Source organism: Venustampulla echinocandica (genome assembly GCF_003357145.1).
Source record: "Venustampulla echinocandica strain BP 5553 chromosome Unknown scaffold_9, whole genome shotgun sequence".
Lineage (NCBI taxonomy): Eukaryota > Fungi > Ascomycota > Leotiomycetes > Helotiales > Pleuroascaceae > Venustampulla > Venustampulla echinocandica.
The window spans coordinates 1,127,289-1,153,091 of NW_022474214.1; the positions used below are offsets into that span (position 1 = coordinate 1,127,289).

Sequence of the window (25,803 nt, forward strand, 5' to 3'; positions counted from 1 at the left end):
TACCCCAGATAGCGTCTTCAAGCACCGCAAGTCTGCCTGGTTGACTAGGAGGCTCAGCCGGTAGACCGATGCAGCTCCTATGATAACCATGAAGCCGACTCCGATTACGTACGTACGGATGCGTACAACTGGCAACGTACAACTCGCAACTCGCAACTCGCAACTCACAACTAGCAAGTCCTGGCCTGGCCCTGGCAACCAGCTCTGCCATCGCACCGTAGCGCAATGCAATGCACCGCACGCAGGGCGAGCTGAGCTTGTAGCCCTATGTGGCTCTGCGGTTATGCGGTTACTCCGGACGCGGTTACGTGGTTCGTTTGTCTGGTCGTCTGGTCTTTTGGCGTCTTGCTAAGCTGTTAGTCTGCTATTGCCCCGCGTCGGGTTCCAACCCCCGCTGGTAGATTTATGTTATTCTCCATTCTTACACGATGTGCACTACGCGCTCGAGTACTCCATTACTGGCTGCCACTGATACGAATACGCACCGTACGCAATCCGGGGTGTCGGTCCCGCAAGATATGCGTCTGGGTAAGTATGTAGTAAGAGGTACGGGGGATGGGGATAAGGATAAGGATACGGGGCAATACACGCTACACTACACACCTGCACCATAGCTCCCCCGCAACCCTTAGAGCTCTAGGAACTAGCAACTTGCAATTGGGGAGCGGGGGATGGGGAATGGGAAATCGGAACGGTACGTACTCATCGCTCTTTGCTCTCTACTCTCTACTCTCTACTTTTACAAATCTCCCTTAAGCCTGACCTGCCCTCCATGCCGATCTCAGCTTCTGCCAATTCTTATACCCGTCTATCCCTCCATCCTTCCATCCTTCTATCCTTCTATCCTTCTATCTATACCTCCCACCTCCCACCCTTACCTCCCGTCCTGCCCTCCCCTCGCTTGAAAGCTTGAAATCTTACTCGACCCCCCGCCTATTATCCATTTCCCTCTCAGATATATATCCATACCTCTTCACCTTCACCTTCAACCACACATCACCATGGCCGCAATTCAGCAGCAACTGGACAGAGGCGCCGTCCCAAATCTCGTGTCCAACGTCTGCCCTCCAGGAACCAAGGCATATCTCCTCGAGGTCGGCTGGCTGGAGTGCGATGAGGGCTTTGTCGTGCGAGGAGGAAACACGTCGCTCAAGAGCACCGAGGGCGAATCGTTCGTCAACAAGCGCCGGGAGCTACCCATGTACTGCGTGCTAATTGATCACCCTCACGAGGGCTGCATCTTATGGGAGACTGGTTGTGGCGTCGATTACCCAACTGTATGGGGACCCGCCGTTCACGACGTCTTCACCCGGGTTCGTTACGAGCCTCGTCACGAGCTCAAGGCGGCCATTGAGGCTACAGGGCACAAGCTGGAGGATATTAAGAAGATGTAAGCCTACGGATTCGCTTCTTCTGTCCCTCTTTTTTTTAATGCTCATACACTGACATTGTTTTTAGTATCCTGGGCCACATGCATTTAGATCATGCGGGGGGCCTCGATCAATTTATTGGCCGCAAGGATATTGAGATCTGGGTTCATGACAAGGAGCTGCGCTCCGCATTCTGGTCTGTCGCCACCGGCGCAGATGAGGGTGTCTATCTTAAGGATTACCTTGACGTACGTCCCCCTTAAACCTGGCATCATTGGACTATTATTTAACATCAGTAATAGCTCTCTCTGAACTGGAAGACTTTTGACGACCGCACCATCGACTTCTGCCAGGGCATCACCCTCCACCATCTCCCAGGCCACACCGACGGATTGATTGTAAGTACTTCTGGTCGTCAATAACAGCCACTTTTTTCAAAGTACTGTGCTAACTCAGGAACCCCAGGGAATGCAAATTAACCTTCCCAACAGCGGCACCTTCTTCTTCATCTCTGACCACTGCCACGTTATTGAGAACGTATGTAGCTGTATCTCACCCTGGGAATATACCTTACTAACAAGCACCGTACAGTGGAGGGATGGTATCCCACAAGGATGGCTGGCTCGGTAAGTTTAGGCCCAATTGCTACACATAATACAGCCATTGACAAGAGAAACAACAGTGACCACCCAGCCTGGTTCCAGAGCACACAGCGGCTGAAGCGCCTTGAAGCTACCACGAAGGGACGCATCATTCCAGGCCATGACAAGGAAACTTTCTTGCAACTCCAGAGCGAAATCAAGGATTACCTGAGTTAAATGGGGCCGTAACGAATCTAAGGATTGGTCACGGCGGCGGAGTTCTAAGGTGTGGGCATTGCTGGGAAGGGTTGGAGTTGCGTGGGCGACGAGAGAGGCGGGATGCACAATGATGGGTTCTTCCGATTAGCAGTCTATACCCCCAGGTTTCAATACCTACCTAACATATTGAGCAAGTTCTTGAACTTTTCGTCGTGTGTGACAGTTGGCTAAGCTGCTTCGGCCAGTTGGTCAATACACCTACCTCCCTGTACGTTAATATCCCTTGCAAGTTAATTTTATTGGGATATCAAATGCCCCAAGGTAGATTAAGATTTGTTAGTCAATGGGCTGCCAATTGACGGAATCCATATCCATCTATAATTGTACTGTGACTTGCGAAGTACTAAACACGGTCGGCCGACCTCACCCACCAAGGATTTTGGATAAGCTATATTCCGACTTCCCAAAACAGGCCCAAGGCACATGCAATATTAATTAGATTGGTATGCTCTCGGAATGGGAATGGGAATGCCATTCGGTCGAGGCATGATTTAGGCACGTGATTACACCGGCCGGTCCCGGTTAGTCATCACCTAATTTCAGTGCCAATACAATACACAACGAGCAGGCAGCGCGTTGGAAAATACATTCGTAACACTCGCCGTTAATGAGCATAGCACCTACAGAGTACAGAGTCACGTACTAAAGCACCCAAAGAAGTGCGATCTATTCTCCCACGTGCCGCTTGCAGCCTGCGGTTGGCAAGGTAGGTCGGGCCGCAGCTGTTTCTGATTATGGAGCATTACTCGAGTATGCATGATTGATGTCCGTTCAAAGTCTCAACGCGCAACGAAGCTTTTGGCGTCGGGAAGCATCGCTCAGCGTTGTGCTTGGCAATGGTTGGCAATGGCAGCCACAGCGAATCAATATCGCGCGCTCCGCCACGCCTTGATATGAACAAGATATCGTTGACAATGTTTGTGCCGCATTCCGAGGCCAAGGCCTCGGGGAGGGACATGTAATATACAGTACAGTGCAGTGCAGTGCTACGTACGGGCTCTAATCATTATCGGTGGATGCGACGATGTTGGCCGATTCAGCTTCACAGCTTCAATCCGAACACTGCTACTACGTAGCAAGGGCAATGAGAGATGAAGGGAGACTGAACAGGCTGGAGCTCAAACCCCGGCGAAGTCGGCCCAGAGGTCACAGCGGTTCTGCTCGTTCCTGTACATACAAACACAAGGGTGAACCAATCTTCGTTCCTGGTACTCTAGTAGTACTTCGACTCGCATTTCCCATTAAACCTCCATGCACATATCCGGCAGCCAAGACATGCTTATAACCCATACTCCCCGGTCACCACGTGTGGGATTTATCAATTATGATTCCTTATCATGTCGTGTGCTACTCCAGAGCTTCCACGTTAATTGCCAGCATCAACCTGCCCCGCTAAATGGTGCCTGGAGTCAGGATCCTTCCAGCTAACTTGTGCAGTATGCAGCAGCTACCTGGGAGCATATAAGAGCTTCCTGGGTCCCTGATTTGTTTCCTCTGCTTCAGCCATTCCAGTCGCTTCCTTTTTCTCGTCCATCATGGTTTCCATTTCAGGTGTATTGGCAGCGGCCTCCATCTTTACGTTGTCCGCTGCACAGACCTTCCAGCGATTGGGCGGATGTCCAAGTATACAATCCTATCTCAGACATATCTTGGCAATTTTCTAATGTTATGTGATTTAGCACTTGGTTGCGTACTTCCCCCGGACCAAACTGACTTCCTCGCCGGCCAGTACTTTGATATTCGTCTCGAGGTATGCCGCAATACCAAACCGGTTATGGTCTAAGTGGATCGCGTGTGCTGATATAGCTGGCAGGTTCACGCACCCGTCAATGGTTCCGAGGCAAATGGAGGAGTTCCAGACCCCAATTTTGCTTTTACCATTGCAAAGGCGAATGGCCCAGCTCAGCCAGCCGCTACCTATTTCAAGGTTCCTGAGCCTGAGTTGGAAAGGTGGAACTTCACTTGGTACGAGGTAATTATTCCATAACCATTAGTCCATGCTGTCTGGATAGCTTTATCTCACACCTTCTCAGGACCTCTTTGCACAAGATGCCCATGCCCCATCCGTGGTGCGAGTTACCTCCAAGGCCTATCGTCGTGTCGCGCTTTACGAGCCCGGGGAATATGTCGCAACTCTGACCTACTACAATGGAACGAAAACCGTTGCGAATTGGATCGTTAGACCTCTGCAGCAGCAAAAGAAGGCGAAGAACGTCATATTGTTCATTGGTGAGACACTTACTGCTGTCCATTGACCTAGCTCATGTCGTTCTAGGTGATGGTATGACCACGAACATGATAACCGCGGCACGATTGATTGCCCACAAGAGCATCAATGGAAAATACCAGTCAACGATGATGATGGACAAGTTTCCGGTTCTAGGACATCAAATGGTATGTAGATCGTGCCAGCCCTCGTGTACTCAGGTCGCTGATACCCGTTAGACCCATTCCCTCGACAGCTACATCACAGATTCTGCTAATAGTGCCTCGGCTCTATATTCCGGCCACAAGAGTACCGTTAACGCGATGGGAGTTTATGCCGATTCCAGCCCTGATCTGTTCGACGACCCTAAAGTTGAGACAATAGTCGAGCTCCTCACACGTGTTTGGGGGAGCGCAATTGGTGTTGTCAGCACGGCATTTGTGGCCGATGCCACACCCATTGCTTTAACTGTATGTAAAACGTCTCCACTTTTCGGAAGCCTCAGAGGCACGGCCATGATAGATGCTGACTCTGGATCATAAAGGGCCATAGTAGATCTCGCTACGCATATGGAGCCTTGATCGACCAAGCACTTCGAGGCGTCACCAACTATACGTGGACCAAATTCAGCGGACCTGATGTCTTCTTCGGTACAGGGGCTGAGCAATTCCTTCCTGGCTCAGGTTCCTATCAAGGCAAGGACTACTATGCCGAATTTTCTAGCGCTGGTTACAGTGTCTCGCTCAATAAGACGTCGTTGCTTTCGGCATCAAACACTAGCAAGGCCCTTGGAATCTTCTCTACTTCCACGCTTCCGGTCTGGCTCGATCGCAACGTGTATAAGGAGAACCTAGAGACCATGAAAAATGACCCATCAGGCAACAAAAAGCCAGCGTTGGACCTTCCTGGGTTGAAGGAAATGACCCTCAAAGCCATTGATATCCTCCATGCTCGTGGTGGAGATAAGGGGTTCTTCATGATGTCTGAAGCAGCTTCTATCGACAAACAGATGCACACCCTAGACTATGACCGCGCCCTTGGAGACCTACTTGAGCTGGATGATACCGTCAAGGCCACGGTCGAAAAGCTCAAAGCAATGGGTGAACTTAACAACACACTCATTCTCGTCACGGCAGACCATGGCCACGGCTTTGACGTATTCGGATCGGCCGATACCAAATATTTAAGCTCTCAGACGAATGACCGCGATAAGCGCAATGCTATTGGTACCTACGCCAGCTCTGGCCTTAGCCAGTACACCATCACCAATGCGAGCATCTCATACAACACGGGAGTGAATTTCCCAGTCAATTGGGACCCAAGATACACGCTCGCACAGGGAGTTGGCGCCATGCCCGACCACCGGGAGAACTACCGTGTCCATAAAGATGGCCCTCGACTTCCCGCGACGAATATTAGCGGGCATGCATCGAATGACTATTATGCCAACCCAAAGGACAATACAGATGGTTTCATCGTGAATGGAACGATCCCGACTAATGAAGCTCAGGGCGTCCACTCGCTTACGGATGTACCGGTGTTTGCTATGGGGCCATGCCAGGAATTGTTTGGTGGTGTTTATGGTAATATTGATATCTTTTTCAATATGGCCAATTGTCTCGGGCTTGCTCGGGCGGATAATGCAACTGGTAGTGCTGCTGAGATGGCCCCCAACGGAAGCACCACGACTGTACCAGCCACGGGCGCTGCGCCGAAGAATGGTATTCAGAGGGGCCTGACGGTTGGCATGCTTGTGTTTCAGCTAGCCATTGGGTGGGTAGCGTTTAACCTGTAATTAACATACCAAAATGTGGAACATATGAAATACATATAATGAACTTCACATTCAAGGCCCGCCATTTGGTGGGTTGGTGCGTGGAATTAGACGCCCGCCCACCAACGGAGGGATAGTATGTCCTTTGACATAACGTCACCTACTCCATACCACATGTCTAAACCACCCGTAGTATTCTTATAAGAGTACCTAGAGTAGCTGTTTTCTCTAAGAGCCTTAAGCTTTATCTTGTCTTTGCTTCTACAAGTCAACCTAAAGTTTCTCTCGTCATCCTCTTCACCTACACGATAATCGCAACATTCAATACATTTCTAATATCCCCCACTAAGCAAACACTCCTCATCAATGTTATCATAACGGATAAGAGGCCATTGCATTGCTAATCCCTAGGTCCGGTCGCTCCTATCTAAAAAGGCACCTGCTAAAAAAGCGGCGCCTCTCTTTCTCTAGGCACCCTTTCAAAGAGTTATCTATAGAATACAGGGCACCTCTCTCTTCCCTAGCGCCTACTCAAAAAGGTACCTAAGGAATACAAGGTGCCTATTATCAACAATCAGGTGAAAGGGATGTAATTATCTATATAGAAAAGCAAGTATTACAAATATTACAATCCGTCTATTATAGCAAAAAATAAAATAGAGATAAAGCTTTTATTAGTATATTAGAAAAGACTAATTCTACGCCAGTTGATTCTCTCTATTATAGGAGCTTCCTCCCGGTCGTCATATGCCCTAGGAGCTTTCTACTAGTAGTATTTTTCTAGGAATTATAAGGGAAAGTATACAATATTATATATATACTACAATCAAATGAGAAGACACAGATATAACTATACTAAAGAGGTCCTATGCTCTGAACTCTACTAACTTACAGTACTTAAATTATCTATATTACTTAAATACTAACTAAAGTAAAATACGTAAAAGTATAGTTTTCTTAGTCGGAACTACTAGGAAATATAGCCTATATAGTAAATAGACAGAGTATATATAAGTTTAGTATCAATATAAAATTAGCTGTTACTACTTTATAACGTATATAAGAAAATATCTCGTTTAAGTACTACTACTATCTCTCTACTTTGGTTTAGAGGAAATCGATTTAAGTCTCTCGCTATATAACTATAAGCTCAAAATTAGTTCCTATACCCCTGTTGACTATTATACGAAAGTTCTCAAAGACAACTTATCCGAATAGAGGGTCTTTGACAAAACACAGCCTAGAATAATAGACAACTCTCAAGTACCCTAGGCTTAATACTCGAAGTATATCAAAATTGACCTAGGCAGATCACCTTTTAGTATCAATGGATACTACGAACGCTAAATGAAATGACGAGGGAAAAAGAAGAAAGAGAAAGAACGAAGGATTAAACAGGAGGAAGGATACTACTAGAAGCAAGCTTACAGGAAGCTCTTGGTTTGGAACCGATGTTTGGCTCAAGCGACTCAAGGACTTTGGGTATTAAATACGCAGTCAGAGCAACAACAATATCGGACGCTACCTTGTGTCTTATCTCAATTATAACGACGTTGGCAGATTTGATCGAGACCTAAGTAAGTGGGTTACCCCATTCCAATTTTCTCAAAACTAATTGAGTAGGATATAAGCACCTTAGGGCCGGTCAGTTAATAGATGATATACTCTTGTGGGAAGCGTGAGTAAAAGGCCACATTGAAAGAAAGAAGCAGGGAGATGATGATCCTTCTGTGAGAACAAAGGCAGATCATATTATACTAGCTTCGACTTTCGAGGTCAGGGCTCGCTGAGTAGCATCTCATGGGAATCTCGAAAATTCTAGACACAAAGATCTTTAAGCACGGTAGGCTTATCCTCGCTCCCTTCACAGATCTCAACTGCAAACACCATCCAGACCAACCCTACAGTCCTTCGCTAGCTCTTTTGTCGAGTTGTTTTAACGTGAGAACTCTCAGTCTCACTTCCACCACGATCTCATCCACCACCCTCATTCCTCTTTTCTTTTGTGCTTTTCCCTTCTCATCAGTAATCCAAACATCAACAAGGGTTTTCTACTCCGTTTTGCGTTCTATGAGTCCTAACCAGCCCACTGAAATAAAAGCCAGTTTCCCGGCTACATAGCCTGTAGATGTCTCTTATTCTATGTCAAAGAAAAGGGACACGGCCACTATGCCTCACTCCATGCTATAGTTGGCATGTCCCGCCAGTCCATTAGATGTAACACCACGCCCGCCTCATCGGTCTCCGCAACCAGCTTTGCACACTCTTCCTTGTACGCATCGTCTGCACTTGGACTCATAAGGCAGGAAAGGTAGATTTCCTTGAGAGCAGGCAACTGAGAATCCTTCCTAGCGGCGAAATCACGAAACATGACCTTGAGGGCCATCTCATGGTGGTCTGTCCCGCTTGATAGTAGTGATAGCTGAGAGACTGAAGCAGGTACAAAGTCACCGATAAATTGCTCAAATTTGTCTAGTCCTTGGCCCGTTAAACCTTCGTTTGGTGTGGTAACTCGAGATGTAGCATTAGCAACATTACACATTGCAATCTCGAGAGGCAATTGGAGCTTCCGCAGACGCTGAAAGCCGCGCATCGACGCCTTGCCAGGAGTAACCGAACTGCGTGGCTCGCATAGAGAGATAGAAAGCTCCTCGAGGTAACTCCCTGCCTCGCGCTCAATTGCCGTGACGAATTTGCAGATGTCCCAGTCCTCACTATCCCCTTTTTTCGAATGAGAGTACTTAAGCGTCCTAAGACGTGAGGTGTGTTTAAGAAAGTCGGCAATAGCCACCTCGTCGATACAACTGCCCGCGAGATGAACAATTTCAAGAGTCTCACCGTAGCAAAGATACGGATCTTTAGATGCGAGTGCTATAGAGTCACTGCCTATAGCCACGCAGCTAGGGCCGCGAAACAACCGCACGTGTGGTAAGGCCAGGAAGGGAACCGCTTTATCCAAGTCAAATCGGTGTCCGGCGCCTGACGACTTGTATGACTCAAATCTAGTGACTTGAGCGAGACTAGGACTGTCCCATAGGAAATTCGACTGCTTGGTTTTGTGAATGATAATATCGAGAAGCTTCTCGGTTTTGTCGAGCGGCTTCCATAATCTTGGTAGCTTGAGAGTCTTGGCGTTGGGCAGGAGAGTTAAAATAAAAGCAGCAGCGTGTTGTGAGTAGTGGGGGCGTGGTTTAAGATCCTCTTTAATTGAGGCATAGTATTCCTTCCAGTCCAGACCTGCTTGTCTTAGGTAAGGAGAATCGGCAAACAGTGTGACCACAGGCCCACCACGATAAACATCCGGTACAAGCTGAGGGACTCTAGCACGAGGGGGGTAGTTGTCACGGTAGAGGTCTGCGTCTCTAATATAACGCGCCACCATAGGCTCGATAGCGATACGTGTAATAAGATCGAACGCGTTTCTGATGGGTAATAATAACGGGTCCCTCGAATATTCCCTGTACATAAACCTTTGGAACTGCGAGCGGAGGTGGTTGTGGCGCTCAATGAATGGTGTGCATAGTGCGTAGATTTTCCTGCAGGTCAATGCCAGGCTCTCGAAACCCTCTGGCAAGGTATGTGGGATGATTGTGTCAAGAATTTCGGTAGGTAGACGAGTAAGCGCCATAGTAGTAGTAGTAGTGGTGGTGGTGGTGGTGCTTGAAGATTGAGGGGGGGAACGCTACTGAGTGTGGGTATGGTATGTTTATGTCGCGGGAGAGATACCGTCGATACCAAGGTGTGCTACTTGCTTGTAGGGGAATCGCTTTTATCACTTTTTACGCCCCCGCGATACGAGTATGTATCGGTCAGCAACAACGGTGAACCAACATTACTACCTACCTAGGTAGGTAAGTACTTATTTTAGAACATCTTCAACATCTGCACAACTTGCAATGCCTACCTCCGGAGGCGTAAGATACTAACTCGTGAGGCGTAAAATAAGTAGGATCTAGGAAGTATTTTCTTTCGATGTATAATGGTTAAGGGAGTATAAACCGTGTGCTTGTCTCGTACATACCTGAGAAAGCAACTCAATTGCCATTTATTACCATTACCCAGCCTGCCTTTACACACAACAAAAGGAGTTGCCCACTATGCATCTACCTCTGTATTTGTCGATTTTGCTTACTGCTTCTGCAGTCCATGTGCCTCTACAGCCACGCGTGAATGCGTGCGACGCAGCGATCCAGGACAATGAGGGAGATGAACTGACCGCACCTACTTCCGATAGGACCGCAGGCATTGGCGCCGAATTCGAGTCTCCTTTTTTCTATCTTATGAACGCTGCTTGTAGTAAGGCTGATACCGATACGGCAAAGAGACAAGTCATCGCAGGACATATAGGGCCCGAACTTCGAGCTGACAGCAGACACGATTGGCCGTTCGGGGAAACTCCACGCAGAGTACATTTTGAATGGCCAGAACATCAAAGTCGGGACTGGAGATGCTACTAGGGCAGGTGCAGCAGCAGCTGCGGACCTTGTAAGTGCAAGAACTTGCCTTCCTGTTTATTCCTGTCATACTAACGCTATCAGATTGCTTGGCAGCCCTGGAACGGGGCCGACACAGACAATATAGACGTTGCGAATAGCAAATGCAACCCGTGGAGTATCGGTAGCCCATCTAAAGGTACAAAACCAGAAGACGTGGAGTGGGATGCACAGATCACCGCACCAATGCCCCTCGAAGCGCTGTATAGTCTTATGAAAGAAGACCTAGCAGATATACTCCCCCCAGAGCGGAACATTCTTGCCGGTTCCGAAACCGCCAGAGCAGGGAACCCTGATGCCGGTAATCTTTTTGTCGTAACAGACCAATATTTTCAGTCCAACACAAATGGTATCAACCAGTCCAAAGTCAGCGACGACGTCCTCGGCTTTTGTTCCTTGGTATTATCCTATGCCAAAGGCGCACATTACCCCCTGGGACGGGATCAAAGCCCTAAGCTGATGTTACCCTTTATGCCTCGAACCGAGTTTAACACCATATTTCAACAAGTCAAATCGAAGATTCCGGGCGACCTCTTCACCCTTTTCAATTCTCTTGCATGTTACAAGACAGAAGATGGCAATGTTAAGTAAGTAACCCGACTCTTCTTGCCCGCCAGACTAACATTGTGTAGGATTGACGGTATCTACTGCTCTGGGTCTTTAGCAAAGCCAGTCTCTAACAATAATTTCGGTAGATTGACATTCAAAAATTCCGCTGCTAGCGTGAACATTAAAACCTGGTAGGCTTATTCTAATACTAAAATGCTGTGAGCTCGGAGCTGTTTCAGGAGGCCAGGCAGTTGCATCCTAGCTCCCGAGACAGCTCCTAAGACCGACTTAGCTCGAGCTTTTAAACTCCTCAACTTACTCGATAGACACGACCTTCTAATATGCTAATTTGTTGGACAGGATTCAAGGCATCGGCTCCGGAACTGGCGCTAAAGACGCACTTTCAGTATTTGATGAAAGCATCGATGGTTCTATTGGAGGCCTTAAAACAGCAACGGAGAAAATGTACAACTCACAGCGCTCTGTGCCCTTGTTCGAATTTAGAGATCTAATTGACACCCATTCGACGACAGAATTCGAAATTTTTATGGGCCGCGTCGACACAGCTGTCCAAGCTCTCCACAGAACCTTCGCCAATCCTCCTCAGAGGAAGAAGCGCGACGTCCCTGCTAGTTGTTATATGACCAGCGCAGCTACTGGTACCGGTTCCGCAACAAGTTCGGTCCCTGTTAGCATCACCCCCGCGCCCACGCCTTCAGGCGAACTTCACAATGAAGATCCTGACCAGGGGATTAACCAAGCGTTCTGCCTGTGCGACAAGTGTGGACTAGTAACTGCGCCGCATGTACGATTGTCGGTGGTATCGCTGATGCGGAGACTTGCACGAAGGTCGCCGGCTGTACCCCAACCGCAGCTCCATCCCCTACGATCGCCGCATGGGTAGGCAATCTGTCTACCATCGACATTGGAAATGCCGAAGACGGAAACGGCGGCAAGGATCTCGCTACTGAGATGTTCGGCAAGCTCAAAGCCATGTGCAGTGGTTCGACCTGCAAAGGGGATCATGCTGAGATGGACAACGTGGAAGCGGCTATTGCTGATGGCGAGGAGCCTCTTAAGCCTGCAATGTATCTCCAAGATGCCACATTGTGAGTCCACACGCATTATCTACGTAGTCTTTGGGACCAAACAATACTAACGCATTTCTTTCTAATAGCACCAGCCAAGCCGTCTTGGAAAAGATGCTGTCTGTCGGCATCTCTTCTTGGGTCTCAGCTCTCAATGATCCGACCTTGAAGCTTTGCAAAAATGTCACATATGAGGCCGATGCAGATGAGACGGGATTGGGCTGTGGTAAAGGGCCTATTCCAACGAGCCGCCTCCGAAGAAAGGTCCGCCGTGATGATGGCGCAGTCCTTTGGGAGCGAGGAGGGCTCGTAGCGGAGCAGAGCAGGCTTGCACAGCGCTGTCTCGATAACTGCGATCGTCCTGTGGTCTGCCACTACGAGGCACGGATGTGTAGTGCGCCCAACGAAATCAGTAAGTCATATTTGTCTTCTCTCCATGTCTTCCGAATCGAGGGCTAATTAGCTGCTATAGCCGTCGTCATGGCTGGTGCCGGGGATCCATACGCAAACCGCCTGAACATTGGGGTCACGCTCGATGCAAGTGGGCACGGTTTCTTATGCGAAGAAATCACTGCCGCATTAACGGCTGCCGTGGTGCTTCTTGCGCCTGAGTTGCTCGGGGTCGACGCGCTGGAAGGGGTTGAGCTCGAAGCCGTCTGCGGTATCATTCATGATCCTTCATCTATCATCGATAACCTGAAGGAGCCACTAAAGGTGTCTCGTCGAGCACCAAAGGCCGTACCAGCTTAGGCGGGGTAGACAAGGGGCTAGCGACAGATATTGCTAAAGTAGACAAGCAAGTGTTTCGAACGAGTATCCCGGAGTATTTAGCACGCCATCATATACACACTAGAAGGGACTAGCCGGGGCGCTAGATAAACGGATTGTTTAGTGGAGTTTTGGATAGGGATTTGACTCTTGTGTTGGAAGATAGTAGTTCAATGCGTACTTAAACGGTAACTTTCAAAAGTTTTTAGTGAAAAAGCCGCTTAAACTACCAGTGCTTCGTCACTAACCTCATCCTTCAACTATCACACGTGGTTTCGCTCCCGTCTTTGGAAGCTTGAAGAGCACGGTGCTACTGCATAGGAGGAGAGCCATGGTCTGAAAATTGCGCTTGACGCTAAAGTAAAAGTTGGTTGGTTTCGTGGTGGTGAATGTTGTTGATCATGTCGCTGATTAAACGCTTCTCGAGGAAAACATCCGCCTTATCTAGAAGGAGAGCATTCCATTTCGAAGCACGCTCAAGGATAAGAGGAAGCCGTTGTTCGAGTTCTTCTGCTGTTTTTTCTAGCTCGCCATCGGAGACCTGCAAAGTTATGAGAAGGTGAGACTGTTTATGCATAAAGACATAACGCATAGAGTGGCATTTGAATATACTCGGACAGGACCTCGGAAGTTAAGGTCTGCCTGCTCCTAGTGGCCCGCTGGTATGCATGTTAGCATTTGTCAAACAACGGAGATCAATTGTCATACTACAAGAGCACGTTGAACCCGAGCCCTTTCCCGGCGATTAAATCATCAAAATAAAAGGAGTTAATAGACGCCCGTTTTATACAAGCTTCAAGAAGAGCGTGAATAGCTCTCTTCTTCTTTGGAGGGATATAAAGGTGAGCGAGAGCCCTAGACTGCTAGTCAATGTCTCTGACACGATCAACAGCAAACTCAGCTATACTAAACGCATTAGCTACACCGTGACTTCAGCAGTAGGAAAGCGAAAGCACTCACCCCACAGTTTGATACCAAGGCTAAACCCAAGCACAGTTATACTGCAGATAATGAGGTCGTCCCGCTTCACGTCTGAAGGCTCCATGCCATTGCTCTTGACTAGGTCAGATGACTTTTGAGAATCATCGTCCCCACCCAAAACCAGCTAGTCATCGCCCGGTGAGCTCTCTTTTCAAGACTTATCGATGCTTGCTTTGGTATAGTTCGGATTGGCCTCTTGGAAATAAACCGCGTCGACTATGATTTGGCTGTTGACAAATAGCTTGAGAGGGCGGTTTCCCTCTATGTAGGAGGCAATTCCTTGGTACTGGCAATGGTGAACATTCGTGAGCTTGAGAAATCTTCGACTACATTTCTCCAGATAAGCTCTCGTCTCCATACTTTTCTAGTAGTATTGTAGCGGAAAGACTCCAAGGGAGTTGATCCGCATTGTCCCACGGAATTTCTTAATCCTAAGTACAGTCGAGACCATGCCAAACACTTTCCCATCGGAGTCTAGATAGTAACACCCGGCATGAAAGTATTCTACTCCGTTCTTTGTTTTTTCTCTTTGCCAGAATCATACTTGACACATCTTAGCCTCCCTGTGCTGACACAAGTGGTGTAAACGATCGTGTTCAGCTTGAAGAGGGCCCACAGAAGTTCATACCTGATTTAGCGCTTTTCAAGAAGGGTGGTAAGGCGTTCGGTGGAAGATTCGTAGGTTTTCTTGGTAAATTCGAGCAATAAGTCAAGATGCTGGAGCGTTGAATAATCCAGGGCAGCGACATTGTTTCGATACGCCTCGAGATCGGAGAGGTAGTGGAACAGCAGGTTCTGTTCGACGTAGAAGTAGTTAGTAATCTCTGATTTCCTGGGGAAAGTTAAGGGTAGTTGTACTAAAGGTTTCCCCTCCTGTAGGCTGATGCCTTTAACGTCTTATAGAACCGACCTAAGGGCGTCTTGCAAACAATCGCATTTGACCTTGATTAAGAAAGCCTATGAATTAGGGGAATTCGATAGTATTGACGTCGCTCTGATCATTTGCAAGTATGGTCGATACACCACGTACAGATCTAGGGACCATGTATCGTAGCCGCTATCTATAGCAGAGATAGTAAATAAAGCGACTACTTGCTAAAAATATACGACTAGTACTAATATAGATCTAGAAAACTACTTATCCTCTCCCGAACAATATATTACCGGAAGATATCGAGAAGCGCCTTTCTGAATATATCGGAGAAAGAAAATTACCTCGGAAGAATGAAAGGGGTAGAAGAATTATAAACAGTAAGTAGGACTGTCTACAGAAAAGGGGAAGTCACTGTAAAGGAAAAGTCCTTGACTCTATAACTTAACCTAACTGTTCTATAGTAGAGATGATAAGGCATCGACTTAGAGATAGTAGCTTTTGAGAACCTCTATAGTAGATATATTATCCCAGGTAGGAAGGGCGACTGAGCAGATACAATACGGATTGTTTACTTAGAAAGGCTTTCGAGAGAGTAGGACCTTGAAATAGTTGCGCTGAGAAGAAGCTAGGACTATACTATTGACATATCCAGCTAGAGTAAAGCTAAGAATCACAATTTCATCATTAAGCCCTAATATAAATTCCTTTAGTCGCAAGAGGTGTCTTAAATCCTTTGCTAGTTAAACTCCGTCCTACACAAATGAGATGAACGATTCCCTTTCGAGTAGTTTGCAACTGAAATATAAGCTCACTTATAATAGCCGGCCAGCTTGCTAATTACTCCTAGTAGGTACTACTTCAAAGTTAGTTCTAGTATCGAGCTCTGAAGAGCTGCATTGATAGTAGCCAAGGGGAATTCGTAGGCCTATTTAATAATCTCTCTAACTACCTCGTATACTTCGCCTAGCCGTACTATCAAAGTATTTCAGCTATAATTAGAGTGTTCCAAGTAGGTCTCGATAGAGAGGGGTCTATAGCGTATGACGAGGTCAAATAGCCGAGCGAGGGTTGCTAGGAAAGGATTTTGAAGAAGAAGAAGGTCGAGTAACGGGGAGTGCGAAGTTTTATAGACGTTGAAGGCGGCAGCTAGCTTGTGCACGCACCTTTCCCGAAGCAGAGGGTCGCTAAACCCAGGGGGGCAAACCGCAGTACTAAGATTATATTTAAATATTTAAATATTTATTATATTTAACTTCGTTTTTCGAGTTTTATTTTCTTAGTACTAAAACTAAAGTAAGGCTTACTTCAAACTTCTTTTAGTCCTATAATTTCCGATTCGTTATTCAAGCTATCTAACTTATATAATATCAGTTTACTAAAGAAATGCGCTATTTACTCCCCCCGTCCTTCCCTCGTAGTATCAAGAAACAAAACCCTCCCCGGCTCAGTACAATCCAATCACGATATCACCGCGTATTCTTGCAGTGAGATGCACTTCCGCCTCCAAGTCAAGCTTGATCCCAACCATCAAGCCTGCATTCTTCAACTTTCCATTATCATCGACAGCACCCCGTAGAAGGCCACCTGCATATTGTTAGTCGGTGATACTTCCTGCCAGTCACCGACTTCACCATTGGGTGGTGGCATTATCACAAGATGTAACTTACCAGCTGGTGCACGAAGCCCGTCTGAAGTAGGGAGCTGGGGAAGAGATGAGTTGTTGAGGTTCTGTTGTGTCGAGATGGCTTTGCGTCCTCCCGCTGCGCGTTCGTCATCACTGGAGTTGGGAGAATAAGCGGCGCCTCCCGCAGTATTGCTATATGTTGCTCTAAAGCTCGTTAGAGGCTGCGCATGTGCGAGTCTTTGAGAGGTACACTTACGTAGAAGCCATTATAAAAGAGACTGCTGTCGCTAAGTTTTAATGGTAGACTTAGACAGGAGCAAGCGTGGACTAGGTAATGATTGGACTTTACTTGTGGGGTTGATTATCGACGAGTATTTTTATTGCGAGGATTGAATGTATGATTGCTGAAGAGTGGTTGCGATGATAGACTTTCTTTTTCTGAGCGTCGGCCATGGACTTTATATCGTGTTCTAGAATATTTCGATAGTAAAATACTTCTAAGGAAGAGCCCACCGATCACATCTGCATGAAGTAAGACTTTACCCCTCCAAACAGAGTCCCGGCGTTGAAAGTGTCAATATTGAAAGTGTGAAATCGAGGCACGGGATTACCCCTGGCGATCCTCTCGCTTAATCCATCCCGCCCCCTATTCTCCCCTCTGCCTAAGGGACACCCTACGTAACTCCCTGGACGTCGGAAACGATTCTGTAAAGGTGGACTTACTTTCTAAAAGTGGACTTATACTTGATACGTAAGAAGTATAGGGGTGGGAAATCACCTGATGATTCCCACCAAACCTGGTCCGTGATATGTTTCCGAACGGCACCAGCATCTTTAGCGGAAAAAGTACCCCTGTTGAAGATCTATAATATGGCCATTTCGCTCCCCGCGCATAAAGATCCACAGGCGACAGGAAGAACTCAGCTGCTACTTACCTTTTATTCCGAGACACTCATTGAACAACATGACCCAATCCTTCTGGCGTGATAGCAATTGATTTTATACCATTCAAATCAGACGGATGCTACACAAGAATATCATAAAATGACTTCACTACTCATTGCACTCGTTGCTTGTCCAGCTCTTTTAGCTAGTAATGAAGCTATCAGGCAAGGACAGTCGAAGGATCGAAGGGAGGAACATCGCGCTCGAAGATGCAACCTCATTGTCACTTGCGCTTCGCCGTCTAAAATGAGTAGCGAGATTGATCGCCAAAAGGTGGTTCTCAAGAACAACAAGGTAACTTGCTACAACTCCCTAGCATGCAGGCAGTGTTCTTCTTAACTGACACACATAGCTGTACATCAGCACTGGGACAAGTGACAATCCAGGGCACCCATTCGCAGGATACTACCTGCCGTACCCTGATGCGGAATATGAAGGAATTGTTTCCAGCATTACGGATGTAGCTCCTATCATGAACTGGATTTACGTCGACAAAGACACCTATGAAGTCAAATATGGGGTACGCGTAGATGCACAACCAAATATCACTGGTCCATTCAGCTGTACCAGACAGGACAGGAGGATGACATTGGAAGGCTGGGAAGGGTTCGTTGCGGTGAAGAATATGGAAGGAGATGGACTGTGGTCATTGTATTTTGATCGAGATGATGATGGATTGAGAGAAAAATTGGGCCTGGGGAAAGTCGTCTTGGAGGTCGAGCTGTCCAGATGGGAAGTGCGGATGCCGAGGCCGGAGGGTCCTCAAGGATGGAGGAAGACAGAGTAGGATCGGCTGTGCTAGTTGAGAAATCTATCTACTAGAAAGTCCACTCTGTTTACTGTTAGAGAGTTGTTGCTGTGGCATCGAATTAGAGTTAGACTGTGAAACAGAGAAAGTCGTAGCTGCGGATCCACCCGCCGCTACTATCACGCTAGAACCCCCTTTCTATACTCCAGTCATGCCTTTCGCTGCAAGCAACTGTGTAGCGACGCTTTCACCAGATAGACCAAAACATAGATGTATAACACAACAAACCCTCAGCCTTTAACCCCGACCTTTTTGTAAATTGATGCGATGCAATTATCTGAACCTGTTTCGGATACGCAGAAAAGTATTCCGCAATCAACCCAGCCAGATCCTAAAACTGAACTCGAGTCATTAGTGGATGGGAGAACTCCAGTGAGAAAGCCAATGATACTAGGATTTATGGCTGTATTCATGCTCCCACAAGCATCAATCTGGGAAGCTTATCCACAGATCACGAACATGCTCCACAAGCCCCCACCAGGCCTCGCCCTTCGAGAGTAACCGGGCCACTCGACAGGCGAATCCTAATCACATCGTTAACAACGTCTTCTCAAACATTTCAGTCTTCCCATCATGTGGTTTGGCGTCTGAAACGCTCAGTAAGAACGAATGAGTTCCTTGTTGCAACCGTGGCATTTATACTGGAGGTTATAATCTAACCAAAACGGCACCTGTGTCTATTCAACTATGCCGAAAAGGTTCATAGTACATGGGGAGATCCTCGGACGATAAATCATGCCACGCGCACAGACAGGGTTTCAGCCGTGTGGGGAAGGGACGACCACGCCGCTGGGAATGGCCAGATTCTGGAATCCATCTTTGGTGTATCTTTGAGAAGTATCGAAGGAAGAAATTAAAACTTTCGCCTACCAAGACACGATATTGACGATGAAATGGATTCTTTCCCTGACTCAGAGCCATACGCCAGAACGGCGAACTCAACGAGAAACTCGTATGCATCTACCACCGGGCATTCAGATCGAGCCTCAAATTCCTCAAGAAGTTCGTACGGCTCAATTTCAGAGTTAGCCACCGTCACCTCGCAAAAATCGAATATCTTCAGGACTGACGGCCTGGACAGAATCTCAAGCTTTTCCAGAACCGCATACTCCTTCTCTCCCTCCTCCGTTGCGAGTTCTCCACAAACATTGAGTCCCGAGAATGACGATCCAATGAATCTACCTCGCGATCAAGGATCCAGAAAGGAAGATGGAGCGCAAGCATTGAAAGATCCGAAGGAGGTACAAAATATTATTTGTGTTGCGTTTGGGGCTTTTGATCGGTATTACATGGCATGGGAGGACAAGGATGGGCAATTCCACCAAGGTTTGTCGTCCCCTACAGATTAGTTGCAGAGAGAAATGTTGATCTTATGGAAGAGAGTCATAAATTACCAGAAAAACTCCATACATGGCTGTTTCCTCCAGATGGGAGTACGAGAAACTTTGAGACCCTTCAAGTTTCTCTGGGGTCGAATGATGAGTTCTTTGCCTCTGATAAATTTGAGAAAATATCGAGTCGCGATTCTTCACATCCTATAAGTACCAGCGAATCGATAGAAGAAGTTCCCCCTTCAGCTCGTCTGACAAGAACAAAAGCGCACACAATCTCGAGCAGCATACCAGAAGAACTTCTCAAGCGCCTAGACTACAAACCGGCAACACCAAAACTAGAACGGCGGAAAACAGATCTTTTTACCAGAATAGATCTCAAGCAAGAAACTCCGAGAGTCCAGAGGCGGCGGAGCATCATTATAGGTGGTGCGCCGATACAGCACTCGTGGGAAAACAAGAAAGCACTTCCAAGGCTGCGGACGCAAGGAACCTACCAAATTGACCTTGAGAGGATAAAATATGTAGATGTGGGAGTGCAGACTGAAGACATGCATTTCGGCGAGAGGGAGCCTCCCATAGCAGAATTTTCTTACTATGGTTATGTTGAGCCGAGAAATCCTGTGTCCATCGGCTCCATGCAGGATTTTTGCCGGACGCATCAATACTCCCTAGGAGATGCTCTACGGTATGTGTGAGCACCACTCGAGTGGCCAATGTATTGGCCACTCCCGGCAATACAATCCCACACGAATAGCACGAGATTAGTGATGCTCGTTTAATATATCGTTGACGTTACAGCGACGAAGCATAAATCAGGAAATAATTATGTATAGCTGTGTTTACGTCTAATATATCACCACGGGGAGTCGCAACATTCAATACATTTACTAATACTCCCCACTAAGCAAACACTACTTATCAATATTATTATAACGGATAAGAGGCTATTGCTATGCTAATCCCTAGGTCCGGCCGCTCCTATCCCTAAAACACATTTATCACACGCGCAGACGATATTTTCGTGTAGTGCCAGGGCAGAATTGTCTTAAAACTACAAGTCTATATCATCTAATTTGATTCTTCGCCGTTTTTCGCGCAAACTGAGATAGTATCGTGGGTTTAAACTTCGGTTTCTCACTCGGATAGTGGGATTGAGGCACTTTTTTAGGGAGACTGCTTTCTATGACTCCGAGAGTTACAAAGCTTGGCTTAGAACTCTGTTCTCTCTACCACTTTAAATGGTACCTCCGCTCCCAATGTCTCTGCAACCTTCAAGCCGGTTCGTACGCAATTCTCCAGAAGAGTAAGACTATCGCAGGGCCAGCTCCCTACCGCATAAACATGTCCATCTCCATTTCGCCATTCCTGCCGCTCTTGAATTGGTCCATTAGCGCCATTAAGAAGCCGCTCCTCGTCACCGAAACCTTTGTTTGGCGAGGCAGATGGAATCTTCTCCGAGAAAGCCCTCTGAATCAACTCTCGCCGGTGCGGATTTGACAGCATACGGTAAAACACAGCCTTGTGCGCGACCTTGGTTTCGTCAATGACATATGCTGGTGGCAACCGCGGTGTCTTATTCATGCTTCCGTACACGGTCCTGGTCTCTTGTGCCTTGCTCGGGTAGATGACTGGCCGTACCGTTACAAGGAGACCCGAGCTATGTACATGGGTAGCTTCAGTCCATTCCTCGCCCGAAGGAGAACGGCGTGTCTGCAACGCTAGAATATCTGCATTGGACGATTGGGGATTCAACCATTCTGTAGAGCTCAAGAACTCGGTGGCTGTAAATTCCGAAAGTGGCTTGCTAGACAGGACGCCGGGGCTTGAAACGACGTGGGACATAATCGTATAGTCAGCTTGGATATGTTAGCTTGGATATCTCGGCGGAGTAGGATTGTGCCATACTATGTACCACGACTTCTGCCTCACAAATCGGAAGCTGTGATGCCATAAGTCTCGCAGGTTCATATAACTTCGCAAGGGCATGCGATGATGTCGCAGTGATGACCTTAGAAAACCCTTCCACATACTCAGTAGAGTCATTGTCAAGGTCAACATGCGTCACCTGAACCAAGCCCTGGGGAGTGTTCTCGATCTTTGTTACCGGATGCCGAAGCTTCACGCGAAGTCCATTTGAAACGAGCTTTGATTGCACATCTTGCATCGTTGTTACCGAATTATGGTTCTGGCCGGCGGTGCACTTTTTGTAGTCGGTGATATACACTGCAGGAAAATTCCGAAAGTCTTCATGCGAACATGTTGCGACAGATGAAAAGAGAGGTACAAGATAGTCATCCAAGAAGAAATTTGGAAGCCAGAGTCGGTTGCAATATTGTTTGATAGTTTCGGTCTTGCTTGCTTGGCCTGCTCCGCCCACCCTTGGTGGGAAGACGTAGATTGCAATTGCAAACAAGGCATAACAAAGGGCCATAGTGAGCATTAGGACATAATGTTGAACGAGTTCTAGAATACCAGGATTGGGCATAGGGAGCGGTGGGATCTTTCTATACCCATTCGATGCGTGGATAAAATACGGACGGGCCTGTCGTTCCCTGGTAAACACAAACAGGAATCGACGTGGTTTAGCAGGAACATTGAATTCTGCCACGAGCTTGAAGAGATTGGCATAGTAATCGCCCGAGAAAACACGCATAGGAATGTCGATGCGGGAATGAGTTAAACCTGGTGGTGCATATGAGTAACCGTCCAGCGCACATGCATTGCCCTACAATCGATCAGCAATTCAATGTAGCCACATCTTGTAAGGACCATGTATGTAATACCTTTTCGAATACTGTAACGTCAAACTTGTGAGAAGGGTCATTGTGTAACGCCCATGCTGTGGCAAGACCTGCCATCCCGCTCCCCACAATAGCAACTTTTTCTCGAGCCATTGCCTTTGTAGAGCTGTTATGTCACAAACTAAAAGCGCTCTTGAGTGTTCGTAAGGAGAAACCAAAAATGATTTTGCACTTAAAGACAGCGCTTGACGTGAGCTTAGAGATGCTAAAAGGCTATATGATAGTCAGGAGCTCAAGGTCTTGGTAACAGAATTGGGAGACTAAATTGATTTCTAATATCATAAACAGGTGTCTTGTACTGAATGCCAAGGTAGACATAGGTGACTAGGATAAATAGTTATGGTGCGTTTCTGTGCCGTTAGAAGTCACATACATGCATACAGTTGGCCGCATGTGCCTCACTGGGTCAGCAAGAGAATAGATAAGAATGTGGAATTGCTATAGCAATTCTAAAGAGGTAGTTATGTGAGGTAATCACCAACCAGTTTGCTTAGGAAAGTCAGCCGATCCGGCCTACTTGTTGGTGGCTTTATAAGTCCACACCAACTAAAGGGGTTCGCTGGTTGTACTAAAATAAAGTATTAATTTAAGCGTCGGGGTTTGTACCCGTATAATCTGTCAATTGAAGTTTCAGTGCTTCAGTCACCTTAATTATTCCATTAATATACCTATAACGTCCAACTGTGATCGTCCTTGATAATTTGTAGAAGAGTACACAAACGATTATTAGGGCTGTTGTTGTGATGATTAGCTGACTTACATGTCAGCCAGGGGCGCCACATCGCGGAAAGGGGGGCGGGCAAACTAAGCGAGCGAGCCCCTTACTTCGTGATAATATTGTCGCCGCTTTCGCGTGGCGGTGCCATGTCAAAGAATCCCAAACTGTGTATTGGGAAAATGAGGGGTAAACGAGGGAGTGATACGAATAGATAGTAAAGAACTGGAAGCAAGTGACGAGAGCGGTTTGTTTATTGGCTACTTGTTGTTGGATTTGAGTTCACAGAGCTGGGGCTGAAGTTCAAAGGAACGAAGGACGGTTGGTGGCGCAAGACAGATGCATGAATCTGGTAGATCGTTCCTTAATACTCAACCCAATCAACAAGAGGTAAAGAGTGCTGCCCAAGAAAAACTTCCCCCCGAAACCGAAAACCAACGATTGATACGTAAGAGCAAGCTGCAAGCGGCACGGCACGGTGCCGCATGCCGTCCAGAAGTTCCACAGCCTTATCATCTACCAAAACCAAGATACAGCCCGTCTTCTTTCAGAACTAGGACACGGAAAAATGGCATCTATTAGCGATTTATAAAAAAAGTAAAAGCTTCTAAGCTGCTCGATGGAGGCTGACGAAAATTTCGTTTCTCTCCTATCATTAGACAACCCTTCTGAGTCAAAGAGGCTAAGCTCCACTAGGAGGTGGCTTCGTGAAGACCCTCGTTTTTCAAGACGTCCCAATGGCTGATGCGACCACAACAATTCTGGCGCTGACTATTGAAGGTCCCAAGACCAAGTGAAAGGTACTACTTACTGAATGCGAGTAGCGCTGACCGATTATCTGATTAAGCGGAATATGTCTAAGATACTGGTATGCTGGTGTAACGTATATCATGTCGTCGTATGCCGAACGAAGCTTTCCAAATAACGCCGGGGGTCACAACAACCCATCCCATATACCTACTAAAGATCCTGCATGTAAGACACTAACAATCGTACCCCCAACTCTCCCGCTCTTGCCACTGACCTGCAAACTGCGTACCCACACCAAATAATCCTTCCACGCCATCCGGATACACTATCGCGGCGCCGCCGTGGCCCGCCCCCCTCGCGGCAACCTCCTCTGTGGCAAGCCTATATTCATCGTTTATTTCTCCCTGCCCACAGTTAAGCCTCCCTAATACGCCTCGTCTGATTGCCTGCTTCCACAGATCGAACCAGGTTGTCTCGCTCATAACCGTTGACCTTCGTGGGAACCCCATATTTCCCTCCTCTGGCGATATATCCGCATAAGGAAAGACAACCATCACAGTTTCGTATCTAGCGGTTCCAATGAACAAGAACAGCCAACTAAAAATCCAGAGGAAGGTGAGGTAGAAAAACCAGCGGATCCAGGTCGTCATGCGCCACTTATTGAGTATTCCTGGGCTGTAAACCGTGACACTGCCGTGTGCAATGGGGAAGTGAATGGAGACCTTGCCCCTATAATTCGTCGATGCGACGAGGGAGCGGAGAAGGGAGTCGAGTTTTTCCGTATCATGGTTGATGACTTGCCGGGTCAACGTGAAAGATTTGAGTCTTGAGGGATCTGCGACGTACTTATCACACCATGCTTTCAACTCATCATGCTGGTTCTCGATGTCCGAAGACCCGATACTTGGTGTGCAGCGCTTTATGCATCCCCCTCGATACCCTTTCTGATCATCTGCTAGGAGCAAAAGCTCGCCGCCAACATTGGGCCCCGGTGTCAGAAGATGGGTGATGTTAATGCGGATGAAGAAGTCGGTGATGGTGTTTTCGGATTTTGTGCCGCTGTTCGCGCTGGATTGGGAAGAGCGACGGTGATTACTCGAGGGCGGCAGCCCATTCCCCCCCCGATAAGTGGTTTCGATATGTGTGCCCGTTAATTCCATATAGTATGTAGGTGGATATGAGGCTTGTTCGTAAACCATTTGCCTGAGAGTTTCCGCATCGGTGGAGTAATCGGGGAACCTGGTGTAGACCCTTCTATTGCCACCATCATGACCCGAGAACGGGAGATCGGGAGGCGGCCTAGTAGAGGTTTTAGCATGTTAAAAATTGTCAATACAAAACTACATACTGGTACCAACGTCTGCGGACTTCTGGTTGTCGCTTTGGGAGTTGCTTCGCTCCAGCGACCGCAGGGATCAGCGGCGTCTCTTCGTAGGGTGGGAGATCCTCATCGCGGTACCGCGACCCTAGTGGGGCGGCGCCTGTAGAAGCTGAAGCTGTATTGGCATTGTCTGTATTATCACTGTAGGCCCTATTGTTGCTGTTCGTGCCGGGCAGATAGCCATTGGGCGCTGAGCTGGATACGAGTACCTTCATCGTGAGGCGAGAGCCGGGTAACAGTGTTCCTGCACTCTGCTTAAGGCCGCAGCAAGACGATCATGAAATGTTCGACGAAGAATATCCAAATGATAGAGCACGGCAGGCAGCAGGTAGTAGCCTGGTGCTCTGCGACGGACTTGCTGCGAAAGCTCCATTCGTCATCGCCGCGTAAGCGTGTGATGGGCAATGTTAGGGAGGTGTCGTATTGTGGCTTATAATAGGTACATAGTACCTCCTATAGTATCTCGGCCGCAGGAGGAGTAC

The 25,803-nt window shown here is 47.5% G+C and overlaps 9 protein-coding genes across 9 annotated transcripts; 5 read left to right on the forward strand and 4 right to left on the reverse strand.

Moving 5' to 3' along the window:
* Positions 1-1,001: 1,001 nt before the first annotated feature.
* BP5553_09109 (putative Zn-dependent hydrolase) lies at positions 1,002-2,188 on the forward strand (the record flags this gene model as incomplete). Its single annotated transcript, XM_032017732.1, has 6 exons — positions 1,002-1,390; positions 1,459-1,618; positions 1,673-1,768; positions 1,836-1,907; positions 1,962-1,996; positions 2,053-2,188. 6 exons carry the CDS (start codon positions 1,002-1,004, stop codon positions 2,186-2,188), a joined length of 888 nt encoding a protein of 295 aa, XP_031866375.1.
* A 1,577-nt stretch (positions 2,189-3,765) lies between these two features.
* On the forward strand, positions 3,766-6,231 carry BP5553_09110 (Alkaline phosphatase-like protein; the record flags this gene model as incomplete). The annotated part of the gene is made up of 7 exons (XM_032017733.1): positions 3,766-3,853; positions 3,910-3,980; positions 4,044-4,202; positions 4,264-4,459; positions 4,506-4,624; positions 4,676-4,906; positions 4,981-6,231. 7 exons carry the CDS (start codon positions 3,766-3,768, stop codon positions 6,229-6,231), a joined length of 2,115 nt encoding a protein of 704 aa, XP_031866376.1.
* A 2,146-nt stretch (positions 6,232-8,377) lies between these two features.
* On the reverse strand, positions 8,378-9,838 carry BP5553_09111 (Uncharacterized protein; the record flags this gene model as incomplete). The annotated part of the gene is made up of 1 exon (XM_032017734.1): positions 8,378-9,838. One exon carries the CDS (start codon positions 9,836-9,838, stop codon positions 8,378-8,380), a length of 1,461 nt encoding a protein of 486 aa, XP_031866377.1.
* A 469-nt stretch (positions 9,839-10,307) lies between these two features.
* On the forward strand, positions 10,308-13,090 carry BP5553_09112 (Uncharacterized protein; the record flags this gene model as incomplete). The annotated part of the gene is made up of 8 exons (XM_032017735.1): positions 10,308-10,506; positions 10,583-10,695; positions 10,749-11,290; positions 11,336-11,443; positions 11,613-12,042; positions 12,102-12,361; positions 12,430-12,752; positions 12,813-13,090. The coding sequence occupies 8 exons, from the start codon at positions 10,308-10,310 to the stop codon at positions 13,088-13,090; spliced, it is 2,253 nt and encodes a 750-aa protein (XP_031866378.1).
* A 3,317-nt stretch (positions 13,091-16,407) lies between these two features.
* BP5553_09113 (uncharacterized protein) lies at positions 16,408-16,854 on the reverse strand (the record flags this gene model as incomplete). Its single annotated transcript, XM_032017736.1, has 3 exons — positions 16,408-16,547; positions 16,631-16,791; positions 16,844-16,854. The coding sequence occupies 3 exons, from the start codon at positions 16,852-16,854 to the stop codon at positions 16,408-16,410; spliced, it is 312 nt and encodes a 103-aa protein (XP_031866379.1).
* A 777-nt stretch (positions 16,855-17,631) lies between these two features.
* BP5553_09114 (Uncharacterized protein) lies at positions 17,632-18,319 on the forward strand (the record flags this gene model as incomplete). Its single annotated transcript, XM_032017737.1, has 2 exons — positions 17,632-17,826; positions 17,885-18,319. The coding sequence occupies 2 exons, from the start codon at positions 17,632-17,634 to the stop codon at positions 18,317-18,319; spliced, it is 630 nt and encodes a 209-aa protein (XP_031866380.1).
* A 914-nt stretch (positions 18,320-19,233) lies between these two features.
* Positions 19,234-20,369, forward strand: BP5553_09115 (uncharacterized protein; the record flags this gene model as incomplete). The annotated part of the gene is made up of 2 exons (XM_032017738.1): positions 19,234-19,666; positions 19,720-20,369. The coding sequence occupies 2 exons, from the start codon at positions 19,234-19,236 to the stop codon at positions 20,367-20,369; spliced, it is 1,083 nt and encodes a 360-aa protein (XP_031866381.1).
* Positions 20,370-20,883: 514 nt separating this feature from the next.
* Positions 20,884-22,568, reverse strand: BP5553_09116 (Uncharacterized protein; the record flags this gene model as incomplete). Its single annotated transcript, XM_032017739.1, has 3 exons — positions 20,884-21,530; positions 21,580-22,399; positions 22,458-22,568. 3 exons carry the CDS (start codon positions 22,566-22,568, stop codon positions 20,884-20,886), a joined length of 1,578 nt encoding a protein of 525 aa, XP_031866382.1.
* Positions 22,569-24,173: 1,605 nt separating this feature from the next.
* On the reverse strand, positions 24,174-25,536 carry BP5553_09117 (Uncharacterized protein; the record flags this gene model as incomplete). Its single annotated transcript, XM_032017740.1, has 2 exons — positions 24,174-25,239; positions 25,289-25,536. The coding sequence occupies 2 exons, from the start codon at positions 25,534-25,536 to the stop codon at positions 24,174-24,176; spliced, it is 1,314 nt and encodes a 437-aa protein (XP_031866383.1).
* Between the last annotated feature and the right edge of the window lie 267 nt (positions 25,537-25,803).